The 11725-nt window shown below is 32.8% G+C and overlaps 1 protein-coding gene across 2 annotated transcripts; it reads left to right on the forward strand.

Moving 5' to 3' along the window:
• On the forward strand, positions 2117-6981 carry LOC107648095 (serine/threonine-protein kinase 38-like). Of its 2 annotated transcripts, none has more exons than XM_016352102.2 (14): positions 2117-2312; positions 2406-2717; positions 3247-3421; positions 3547-3630; positions 3719-3960; positions 4272-4485; positions 4803-4882; positions 5209-5293; positions 5438-5569; positions 5662-5775; positions 5877-5927; positions 6042-6126; positions 6358-6414; positions 6538-6981. In XM_016352102.2, the coding sequence occupies exons 2-14, from the start codon at positions 2497-2499 to the stop codon at positions 6624-6626; spliced, it is 1629 nt and encodes a 542-aa protein (XP_016207588.1). In that variant the 5' UTR covers positions 2117-2312; positions 2406-2496; the 3' UTR covers positions 6627-6981. The 2 variants fall into 2 exon arrangements, with proteins under 2 accessions (XP_016207588.1, XP_020959926.1); XM_021104267.1 differs by having other exon boundaries at positions 2117-2303.

Consider the following 11725-nt stretch of genomic DNA (forward strand, 5'->3'; position numbering starts at 1 on the left):
AATTAGATGATTGATAATTAGTATAATATTCATTAAATGCTGATTTTTATATAATTATAAAGGAGATATTTTTCTAGAATAATAGAGGTATGTATATTGGTATTAGAATGCACTACGTCAGTATTCTTAGTGCCATAACACAACCTGTTATAGAATAATATAATGATAATGATATAATGATTACTTACTTACACTCAAACTGTTTTTTTTCTTCTGCTTTTTTCTCATCTTTTTCTTTCAATATCATCGTCATCACTACCATCACCACCACTAGTCCACTACCTCTTCCTCATCTTTCTTTCTTTTTAATTTGATTTTTTTCTTTTTTTTTTTCTCTTTCTCCCTCATTATCATCACCATTATTATCATCATCTTCTTTTTAATTAAATATCACACAATTAGTTTAACGATAATAAACACATCATTCAATTGTAAATGACTCAGGAATTTTTGACAAATGACACACAAATTTTTTGTGAATGATACTGAAAATTTTGTGGATGGCACAAAAATATTTAAAAGACTATAGGTTCAAAATCGACTCACTCAACTAACAAAATACATTTAAATGTATTTTAAATTCAAAAGACACATCAAATTATTACAAATGACTAAATTTCTTATATATGTCTAGTACCACACAATCAATTCAATGATAACAAAATCCATTATTTAATTAGAAATAACACATGAATTTTTGGTAAATGACACAAGAAATCTTTAAAGAATCACAAGTCCAAAATTTAACTCACTCAACCAACCAAATACATTTAAATATATTTTAGAACAAAAAGATGGATGAAACGGTTAAACCTCTTATATATGGATTCAATAGCACTCAACTAGTTCAATGATAAGAAAAGTACATTATTTAGTTACGGGTAAAGTATACTTTTTGTCCTTGAAGTTTGGAAAAATTTTAAAAATATCCCTAAGTTTTCATTTTGCATCAAATATACCCTCGATGGCTAAATTTTCAAAAAATTTAAGACCAATCTAACAATAATGCATAAAAATTATGCTTGATTTGCTTGTGTTGAAGGTTGTTCTTATGAAATTGTTGTTGAATTGGTTTTATTTTTTTTGAAAAATTAGCCGTCAGGGGTATATTTGATGCAAATCGAAAACTTATAAGATAAAATTGAAACACAATAAAACTTAGGGGTATTTTTAAAATTTTTGTCAAACTTCAAAGACAAAAAATATACTTTACCCTTTAACTACAAATGATACAGTTAAAAAATTTCGATATCAAAATTAAAATTTTTTATATCACAGTAAAAAAAATTTGGTGTTATTTTTTCTAATAAATTCTGCCAAATTCAAAATTCTCCTTCCTCTTTTTTTTTCTTCGTCATAATTATCATTATCATTTTTTTTTGCATTCTCATATTTTTTGTTTCATCCTTTTAATAAGAACTTATGTCACGGTTAAGAAATTTTGGTGTCAAAATTAAGAAACTTCTTGCATAATGGTAAAAAATTTTCAGTGTTATTTTTTAATAAATTTTGCATAATTCAAAATTCATCTTTCTCTTTTTTTTACCGTCATCATTTTCTTTTTCTTTTTTTGTTCATCTTCTCCTCCTTGTTTTATATTCTCATAATTTTTTTTATTTTATCTTCTTAACAAAAGAATGATAATGTCACGATGATGAAAAATACATAAAAAAAAAAAGAAAATGCGTGATTCATAAATTTATTGTGTGAGGTTTTTTATTAAATTTGATCAACTTGATTAAATTTAATTAATAAAAATATTTAATTGATAAAAATATTTAAATGTGCAGTGAAATCGTTAATTAAATTCATGTTATAATATATGAGATATTTAGACATGATATCTCTTTTTCCTAGTGAATTTAATACGACAAAATTGACAAAGTCAAAAGAAACCACATAATGGAGGGAAAACTCATATTAGAGAACACAAGGCAGAACATATAAGAAATCAAGAATGTATATGATAAATTATAAGAATTTCTCAGAGTCATATGCTATACTAAAATTATAAAATGTCCCCTTTAATTTTCAATTTAATTAATTAATTAATTAATAAAAAAAAGAGAGAGAAAAATAAGGGGTTGGAAAACATATATAAATTTGGAGTTGTATCTCCTTCGTTCTTCCCTTCACTCCCAACTATTAATTACATGGCATTCCGAATTCTCTGCTTATTCCTACAAAAATCAAACGCATTATTTCTTCCCTCATTCATATTCATATAAATCATCTTTTTCTTTCAATCCAATTCTCTTTTGCGGTTTTTGGCTTCTCATATGCTCTGAAACCACGATTTTGACGTAGAACATGTAAATATCCCTCATTGTTTATATATGAATTGATGATTGATACAATGTTCAATACAGAAAATCATTTGCATGATCTGTGCTCGTATTTTGTAGATTGATTGCAATTTTGGTTGAAAACGATGAATTCTTGTTGATTGCAATTGAGGCGCTGTTGGAGGTTGTGGAAAACAAATAGAAAGAAGCAATGGATTCTGCAAGAAGTTGGCTTCACAAATTTCAGCCACGAGAGAAAGGGAAGAGCGCTAGCAGAAGGAAAGAAGGTGATGGAGAAGAGGATAATAATGGTGCTCCCATGGATGAAGCAGCTCTTTCAAATGTCACAAAGCAGAAGGTTGCAGCAGCTAAACAGTATATTGAGAATCATTACAAAGAGCAAATGAAGAGCCTTCAGGAAAGGAAGGAGCGGTATATATTTATATATATATGCTTTTTTTTTCAATCTTATCCATGTTTTAATTAATATCATGTGTGTTTGGATGTGAGACTCTTTGTTCTATAAGGATTGTGGAAAGTTGGAAGATTTTAATTCCTAAGAATTTTAAAACTAGTACCTCAATGACTCTAGTAGGAACCAAAGTAGTTAGAATTTAGTGAGTTCTAGCTTCTAGGTACTAATTAGCTCTTAAGCTTGAATACTCCTAAATGGTTGCTGTGACTTTTGTTGTTAACTTACTAAAGTTTTGGCATTTATTAGGCAAAGGTAGTGATATAATTAGAATCAAGTATCAATGGATTTTTGAGTTACTGTTAGGAGTTTATATTGTAATTTTCCTTTGAGGTACAATCCAATATCACCTTGGTGATAATTACTATTTCCCTCCTTGCTTGGCTAAAGAATGTAGAAATTATTATTATATGTACATGATGTTGATTTTCATTATCCTAGTTGCATTGGAAACTTTTTTAAAATTTTCTAATACTTCATTGGTGACAGTCGAACCATCTTGGAAAAGAAGTTAGCTGATGCTGATGTGTCTGAGGAGGATCAAAACAACCTACTTAAATTTCTAGAGAAAAAAGAAACTGAATATATGCGCCTTCAGAGGCATAAGATGGGAGTTGATGATTTCGAGTTATTGACCATGATTGGCAAAGGTGCATTTGGAGAGGTATCTATGAGCTTATTATAAGTAATTGACATGCTCAACTATCCCATCTTCTTCCTATTCATATTATATACATGCCCCTGCCCTCCAACAATTATGATTTCTTCTGAAGTTTGAAAATGTTGCAGGTTAGAGTATGTAGAGAAAAGACAACAGGTCATGTATATGCAATGAAAAAATTAAAGAAAGCAGAGATGCTTCGTAGAGGCCAGGTTTTCAGATATTTTCTTCTACAAAAGAATAGCTTTTATGCATTCGAAGTTGTCATTATTTTTCCATAATGTATCTCAATCTTTGTAGGTAGAACATGTTAGAGCTGAGAGAAATCTCCTTGCCGAGGTTGACAGCAATTGCATAGTCAAACTTTATTGTTCTTTTCAAGATGAGGATCATCTGTATCTTATTATGGAGTACCTACCTGGTGGGGATATGATGACTCTACTTATGAGAAAGGACATCTTGACTGAAGATGAAACCCGTTTTTATATAGGAGAAACCGTTCTGGCTATTGAGTCTATACATAAACACAATTACATACATAGGTATCTACAGAACTGTCCATTTACTTGATATTAGCATAGTATACTCTGTTATGCTAAATAAAACTATTCTATGTAGGCTTAGAGTTGAATGAAAAGTAGTATAAAAAAATAGATTAATTATGAAATTCATTGGTAGAGATAAGTCATTTAATGATTGCATTCCATATAGTTTTGAGTATAATCCATGAATAAAAGTTGTTTGATGTACGCAAAAAGGGGATTTGCTTACATTTGTAACCATAGTTTTTTAGTAGTTGTTTGAAACCAAAACAAACTTGATCAATATAAATTTTCAAAACTTTATGTTGCAGGGACATTAAGCCTGATAATTTATTGCTCGATAGATTCGGACATGTGAGGCTGTCAGATTTTGGACTTTGTAAACCATTAGACTGTAGTACACTTGAAGAAGCAGATCTTTCTGTAGGTCAAAATCTTCAGGGATCTGCACAAAATGATGGCACAACTCCAAAACGCACACAACAAGAACAGTTGGAACACTGGCAGCAAAACAGAAGGACTCTTGTAAGTTCATTAGTATTGTGTGTTTCTTTGTCGTTTAGTATGACAGTGTGTACAATTGAGCACTGTTATACATTTTGCCTTTATAATGCAAGAGAAGGAGCCATGAATATTTGGTAGTAGTTGGATAAAGATTATGGGTGGTTGAAGTATTAAAATTCTTTTTATCATCTTTTTCCACTTAAATCTAGCAATCAGTTTCTAGTGAACTTTTTAGTTTAGAAGTACTTTTCTGGTGCAAATTATAATTCTAACTATGGTATTTTCTTTTCCATCTGACGAAAACATGAAATACTTTTTGTGCCTTTATCCCTATACAGGCCTATTCTACTGTTGGTACACCTGATTATATTGCTCCAGAAGTCTTATTGAAAAAGGGTTATGGGATGGAATGTGATTGGTGAGTTTAATAATGTGAATTTCCATTAAAATTGGTTTTAGTTTTCTTTTGCTTCATCAGTCCTAGGTGAATACTTTGTTACTTCTTTTTTTCCCTTGTGTCTTTAATTTAAGTATTAAGAAAGTGAGCCTTAGAACAATAGTAAGATTGCTACCTAGTAATCTGAAGGCTATTAATTTCACAAACTCCAAAATAACGTGCTGCCTTTTCATTAAAATACTTTGCAAGCGTAATGATTTTCGTTCATTTATAGAAAATACTTGTAAGTTAAATACTTCTAAGTTGCACATTTTATCCTGATATGATGATTGTTATCAAATTCCCAGGTGGTCACTTGGAGCCATTATGTATGAAATGTTGGTGGGATATCCACCTTTTTATTCTGATGATCCAATGTCAACATGTAGGAAGGTAATATTTATTATCAAAATTTTTACTGATTGTATATTTTCGAATATTATTTCGATTTGCTCTAATTTTTTTAAACATGGATCCATTAGTTGATTGTAAACATAGGAGTTCATAGGTTTAACCATAGTTTACTATTTTATGCAGATAGTAAACTGGAAATCTCACTTGAAATTTCCAGAAGAAGCAAGACTATCTCCAGAGGCTAAAGATCTTATTAGTAAGCTTTTGTGTAACGTCCCTCAGAGGCTAGGATCAAATGGCGCAGATGAAATAAAGGTGTTGTATGGTGTGTCCTTTTCTATATTCTGAGATTTATTATATAGAAATTTGAATATAGAGGTCACCGTTTTCATGTTTTCCTTCTATAGGCTCATCCATTTTTTAATGGTGTTGTTTGGGACAAGTTGTATCAAATGGAAGCTGCATTTATTCCTGAAGTCAATGATGAGTTAGATACTCAAAATTTTGAAAAGTTTGAAGAGGTATTTGAGTCTTTTAGTTTCATGTATATTTTATGTAGCTACATATCCAAGGTCATTTCATCTTTGATATATTTCCTCATTTTACTATTTGGCATCAACAGTCAGATAACCATGTTCTGAAATCAGCATCAAGATCTGGTCCATGGAGAAAGGTAACCTTATATGTTTATTTATTAATGAGAATTATCTTTACTAAGTTCTCTTCACAATTGTGATATACTGATATTGCTTATAAATGTGCAATAATTAATAATATTATGTCACAGATGCTTTCATCTAAGGACATGAATTTTGTGGGATATACATACAAGAACTTTGAAATCGTCAATGACTATCAAGTTCCTGGAATGGGTACATTTCTTTTTTCTCCTCTTATGTTCAAAATTTGATCTATCACTTTTTTCTCCTTTCATATATCATTAGATAATATTACCTATCATTGTCATGTATGCATACAACTTTGTATCCAATTGTAAAAATTCAAAGGATGTAACACAAAAATAATCATAACAACTAAAAATGAACCCGTGAAGTAATAAATATTGTTCCTCTCAGTTAATTTTGCTTTTGGCTTTCTTATAGCTGAATTGAAGAAGAAAAGTTCCAGATCAAAGAAGCCATCCATCAAGTCACTCTTCGGTATGCTATACTTCTTTCTTTGCATTGCTTTATATCCAAACATGTAGTTTATATTGTCCATTATACAACATATAATTTTGCTTCTTGTTTATAACACTAACTCTTTCCACTTCATCTTCATAGATGTTGATCCTGAGGGATCAGAGTTGTCTGAGGCTGTAGATGCATCTGCAACCAACCAATCAGAGGAATCCCATAACAAGAATGAATGAATATGATGATCTACTTACCATGCCCATGTGTTAGTATTATATATCATTCTTGGCTAAATTGATTACTTGCATTGGTGGCTTTTGAGGAGAGGCATGGAGAAATTGTTGTCAAGTTGGTTTGGACAATTCTTGAAAAGCTTTGTTAGTCACACCACTCCCCATATTGGATTATTTTAGGTTTAATTACTCTATTGGTCCCTATAGTTTTACTAAATTTTTAGTTAGGTTCCTATACATTTTTACCTTTCAATTGGATCTCTACACTGCTTTTAATTTTGTAATTACGTCATTTTTATGTTAAAAATGTTAAAATTAACATAATATTTTTACCAAAATACATGTATTCCAAGATATAATTAAGTTTTTAATTATAAATACCTTCACTTTGTGAAGAAATATTCAGTTAACTCTAATATTTTTTACACTAGGAAGGACATAATTACAAAATTAAAACAGTGTAGAAACTCAATTGAAAGGAAAAAAGGTATAAGGACCTAATTAAAAATTTGGTGAAACTATAGAGACTAACAGAATAATTAAACCATTATTTCTCTCTATTTTGTTGTCAAATATTCATGCTACCCTTTATATAATATAAGTAGATAGAAATAACATGTGTTGTATATTTGGTGTTGTTCTTTTTTTTATTCATTTATTTATTTATTTTAAGTTATAGCAAAGCATTTGTTGGCTTGGTGGATAACTTTGTAGATGTGGAAGTTAGCTTTATCTATAATGAAGGGCTAGTTTTATTTTTTATTTTTGGACTGGATAATGAAAGGCTAGTTTACATTTACCAAATTTGAGCTATGTAAATTAAAATTAATGAATATAGATAGTTTGTGATTGATGGTAATTTGTTTTCTTATTTATTGTTGCATGTATGCCTAACAAGAAAAATGTTGAGTACCGTTGGATTTACCATAAAAAAAAAAAAACGAATAAAATCTGACGATAATTTAATTACCGTAAAAAACAAACAAACGGTATAAATCTCATTGGTAAATATTTACCGTCAGAATTTTTTCGGATGTTGCAATAGATTATCTGCTCGGAAAAGCAATTAATTACTGGTGGATTCTTCCGACGGTATTGTTGGTACCAAAAATGTTATTTCACGGACTATTACCGTCGGATTATTCCTATGGTGATTCTGACTATAATGTCAATTTTTTTTAAATTTGAAATAAATAGTCAATTTTAACTTTAAATTTAAATTTTTTCACACAATTAGTGGTTCATTCATAAATAATGAAAAATTTTTATTTAAAATAAATAATACAATGTTCAAATAAATTAAAAGTCAAGTGTATCAATAAATACAATGAAACAATAAAACGAAAAACTAATAACTACAGATCTAGGTAGTCGTCGTCGTCGTCGGTCCCGTGGTCCTGAGTCGGCAGCGCAGAAGGCGGTAATGTTCGTATGCCGTGCTGCCACCAGCAACGTCGATGCCAGCGGCGTGCATCTAGGCCTGGTACACCTATATCTGAGCCTTCATACGCTACATCCGCTCCAGCGACTCCCTCCACTCCAACCTGAGCTCATCCGTAGATGTCACGAGGTTGAGGATCTTCTAATACTTCTCCCAATAATCATTAAGCTCCTGAGCCGGTTGTTGAAGGTTGCGTTGGAGCTCCTGCACCTGCAACCTCATTCCTCGGGCTCGACGGCTCGACTAGTGGTGGAGCCTGATGACGGCCTCAATATGAATGTGCGGAGGCTACTAGCGAAGAACGACCCCATCCTATATACGCGGTTCTTGTACGGCACTGAGGCGGTCTCACGCCAAACCGCATCGGGATCGATGACTGCAGCTCCAAGCGGCGGCGTCCTCCCCACCTTGCTGAAATTGTTGAGTCGTGGCCTCTAATATATGTGTATAGGACTCATGTGTAATTAACACAAGTTATTGTGATTAGTACGCCGACAGATATACAGTTAATCTCTAATAATTTTATAGCAGAAGATAATTAAATGTATGTTTACTCACATAATGGTTGAGACCACTGATAAGCAAATGTCTCTTTTTTCTTCTTCAGCGTGTGGGTGTACTTGAATGTCTCCGCTAACGTCGCTTCGCGATCCAGCGACTTTGGTTGCACATGTTGCATTGAAACAATATGATTAGGATGCCGAGTATTGATATGCAAAAGAATATAACTACGTTATTAACAAAATTAAAGTCACTTTACAGATCAGCATGACCATCTTCATGAAGGTCATTGAGCTGCCAGTATACCTGGATGACCTGACCGAGGCTCTGTTAGTTCTATTGGTGGGACGCCGATGTCGGAATCCCTCATCGATCTCCCAATGAACAAACAAAGCCTTCTTTATGTCCGGTCGAAGCCACTGCCTCCAGTGGTCCCGCCCCTGACGAACATCATCCAGCATCTGCTGGAGCCGCCAACTCATTCTATTGTCGAATATCTTCCTGATGGTAAGGTTGTACTCAGCATCTCACCTAAAGTGCAGCTGCAACAAAGAAACTTTAAAATTATTTAAACAAGATAGAAGATATTCTAGCTAAAAAGGTTTGTACATAAAAAAAAAAAAATAATTACCGCCCATTTCTGAAACCATCGCTCCCTGGTCTCAGCGGAATCTTCGTGTAGCTGGGCCAAGGATGGTCGTACATCAACTTGATGACATTGGTCATCTCCTGAGTACACGCGTTATTGTTCGGCACAAACCTAACAACCCACAAACAAGAATCAACCTAAATTCACTAGACAGGAATCAATTAGCAGGAACTTTTATCAGTAAAGTTAATCATAATCATTGAAACTTAAAGCCTTGCCAGCCAACCAAATCAACTTAAATCCACTAAAAAAAGAATCTATTTTTAGGAACTTCCAGCAACAACCATAATCATTTAAACATGAAACACTAAATAGGCAACCAAATCAACCTAAATCCACTAGACAGAAATCAATTATCAGGATCTTTCAGTAACAAAATTAACCATAATCATTGAAACTTAAAAACACTAACCAGCATTCAAACCTAAATCCGCTAAACTAGAATAAATTTTTAGACAATTTCAGCGATAACCATAAACAGAAAATATATGAGACTCAACTTGATACTTATCTCGTGCCGTCATCTGGCCAAATATTCAACCGTACAATGGGAGATGATGGTGGGGCATTTGCTACTGGCTCACTGCCGTGGCTGGACTCCGAGGCCATGGCATCTGTCGCTGGAGGCGGCGTCGATGTGGATGCAGGCTGCTAAGCAGTAGTAAGCGACGTCGTCACCGTAGGCAAAGGCACATAGTTGAAATTAGGGACCATGAAGAACGGATGATCCGCTAAACTTGCAACCTGTGGCGTCACCGGGGTGGTCAGAGTAGAGGGAGAGGAGCCAGAAGTCCTAGGGCTACCGGAAGAAACCCTTCCTCTACCTCGACCACGGCTACGACCATGACCAGCAGCCTAATTCATAATACCTCTACCTGTTGATATGTTTGTAAATATCAAATTATCAAACAATCTCAACAATGATTTTTCAGCAAAACAGTCATTAACGCAGCAATTAACACAATTAGACAATTCCAAACATTTCAACAATTCAAAACCTAATGTGTATTGAATCTAACCTAACTTAATCAACCTAAATCCACTAAGATTAGAAAACTAAACTAAACTATCTTTGAAACTGATTGAAAATTAAAATTGAAATTCTAATCAAACCTAAACTAAATTAAACTAAAATTAAACAAATCAAATTCCATACAGTAAAGTATATCAAACTTGCAATATTAGTTAAGAAATCTCAAACATTTAAAATTCAAAAACATCAGTCAATGAAAAAACAAATCAAATTCCATCAATGCAAATAGTCAAAACAAGAGGAGAAGAAGCAATAATTTTAAGAAATTGACCAAACTTTTCAATAAAAAGTATTTTGAGACATATTTACAAATATTTGGTATCAAAAGTCATAAACAACATAACTTAGCATTAACAAGTAATCTGTACAACATCAATTCACAAAATTCAACATCAATGACACAAAAAAAGTCAGCAGTGTTGATCGTAATTCATTAGACAGCAGTCTAGTTAATTTAAAAGAGAAAAATAACAAAATAATATTTAACACAATGAATGAACACAATCAAACAATTAACTAAATAAACTCAGCAACAATTTCTCCATTAATTGAATCAGCAAACTCAGAATAGTTCCAGACACTTTCAACAATAATTCAGAACCTATAAATCTAAACTAAACTATCCTAACCACCAAAATCTACTAAAATAGAAAATTAAACTAACTAAACTAATTAAACCAATCTAATGAACTAAAACTAACAGGATTTGAAAAAAAATTCCAAAAAAAGAACTTTGAATGTAGCGTGCAGAAAGCAACAAAGAAGGATAGAAGAAGGCGACGGCACCGGGTTGTTGTTGGCGCTAGAGGTAGTGATCGTGAGCCGTCGGAGCAGGGAGCTGCAGGCTCTGGGCTAAGAAGGGCGAAAGGAAAAGGAAGAAAGGACCGCGGCGGCACTGAGAAGGAGTGGAAGAAGGAGAAGAAGGAGGCGTCGGCGGCGGCGGTTGATGGTGACAGAGAGGGGATGGCGATAACAGTGGTCTCGGCAGCGGCGGCTGGAACGCGCGAGAGAGAGGGATGATGGTGGTGGTAATGAAGGTTCAAATGAGGGAGAAGGGGTTTGTGATTTGAATTTACACCACCTTCCGATGGTAAATTATTGCGGGTCACCAAAATGTATCGTTTTACTAAATTGAGTTATCGTCAGATTAAATCCGATGATAAAGGACGTGCCAATTTAATTTATTTTTCCTCCAAAAGTTATTGGCAGATTTATCGTCGAAAAATAGAATCTGCCGGTAAATGAATTCGACATGGTTATCACTAGTAAATCCAATAGTAAATCTGTCATTATTCTATAATAATAAATCTGACGATACTCAATATTTTCCTTGTAGTGATGCAGAGCATTTTAACACTTCTTCCTTTATTAATTTTTGATATAATCATTTAGTCATTGATGATTAGTTAGTGTAGGAGATCTTAATACTTGCTTGACTATTTAATTTATGAAAAATCTTGGAAATCCTAATATATCTT

Source organism: Arachis ipaensis, chromosome B06 (assembly GCF_000816755.2).
Source record: "Arachis ipaensis cultivar K30076 chromosome B06, Araip1.1, whole genome shotgun sequence".
In the NCBI taxonomy this organism is placed as follows: Eukaryota; Viridiplantae; Streptophyta; class Magnoliopsida; order Fabales; family Fabaceae; genus Arachis; species Arachis ipaensis.

Coding starts and splice junctions, on each gene's coding strand:
- LOC107648095 (XM_016352102.2), top strand. CDS start 2,497: ATGGATTCTGCAAGAAGTTGGCTTCACAAATTTCAGCCACGAGAGAAA. Junction 2,718..3,246: donor CTTCAGGAAAGGAAGGAGCG/GTATATATTTAT, acceptor CATTGGTGACAG/TCGAACCATCTTGGAAAAGA. Junction 4,883..5,208: donor TATGGGATGGAATGTGATTG/GTGAGTTTAATA, acceptor TCAAATTCCCAG/GTGGTCACTTGGAGCCATTA.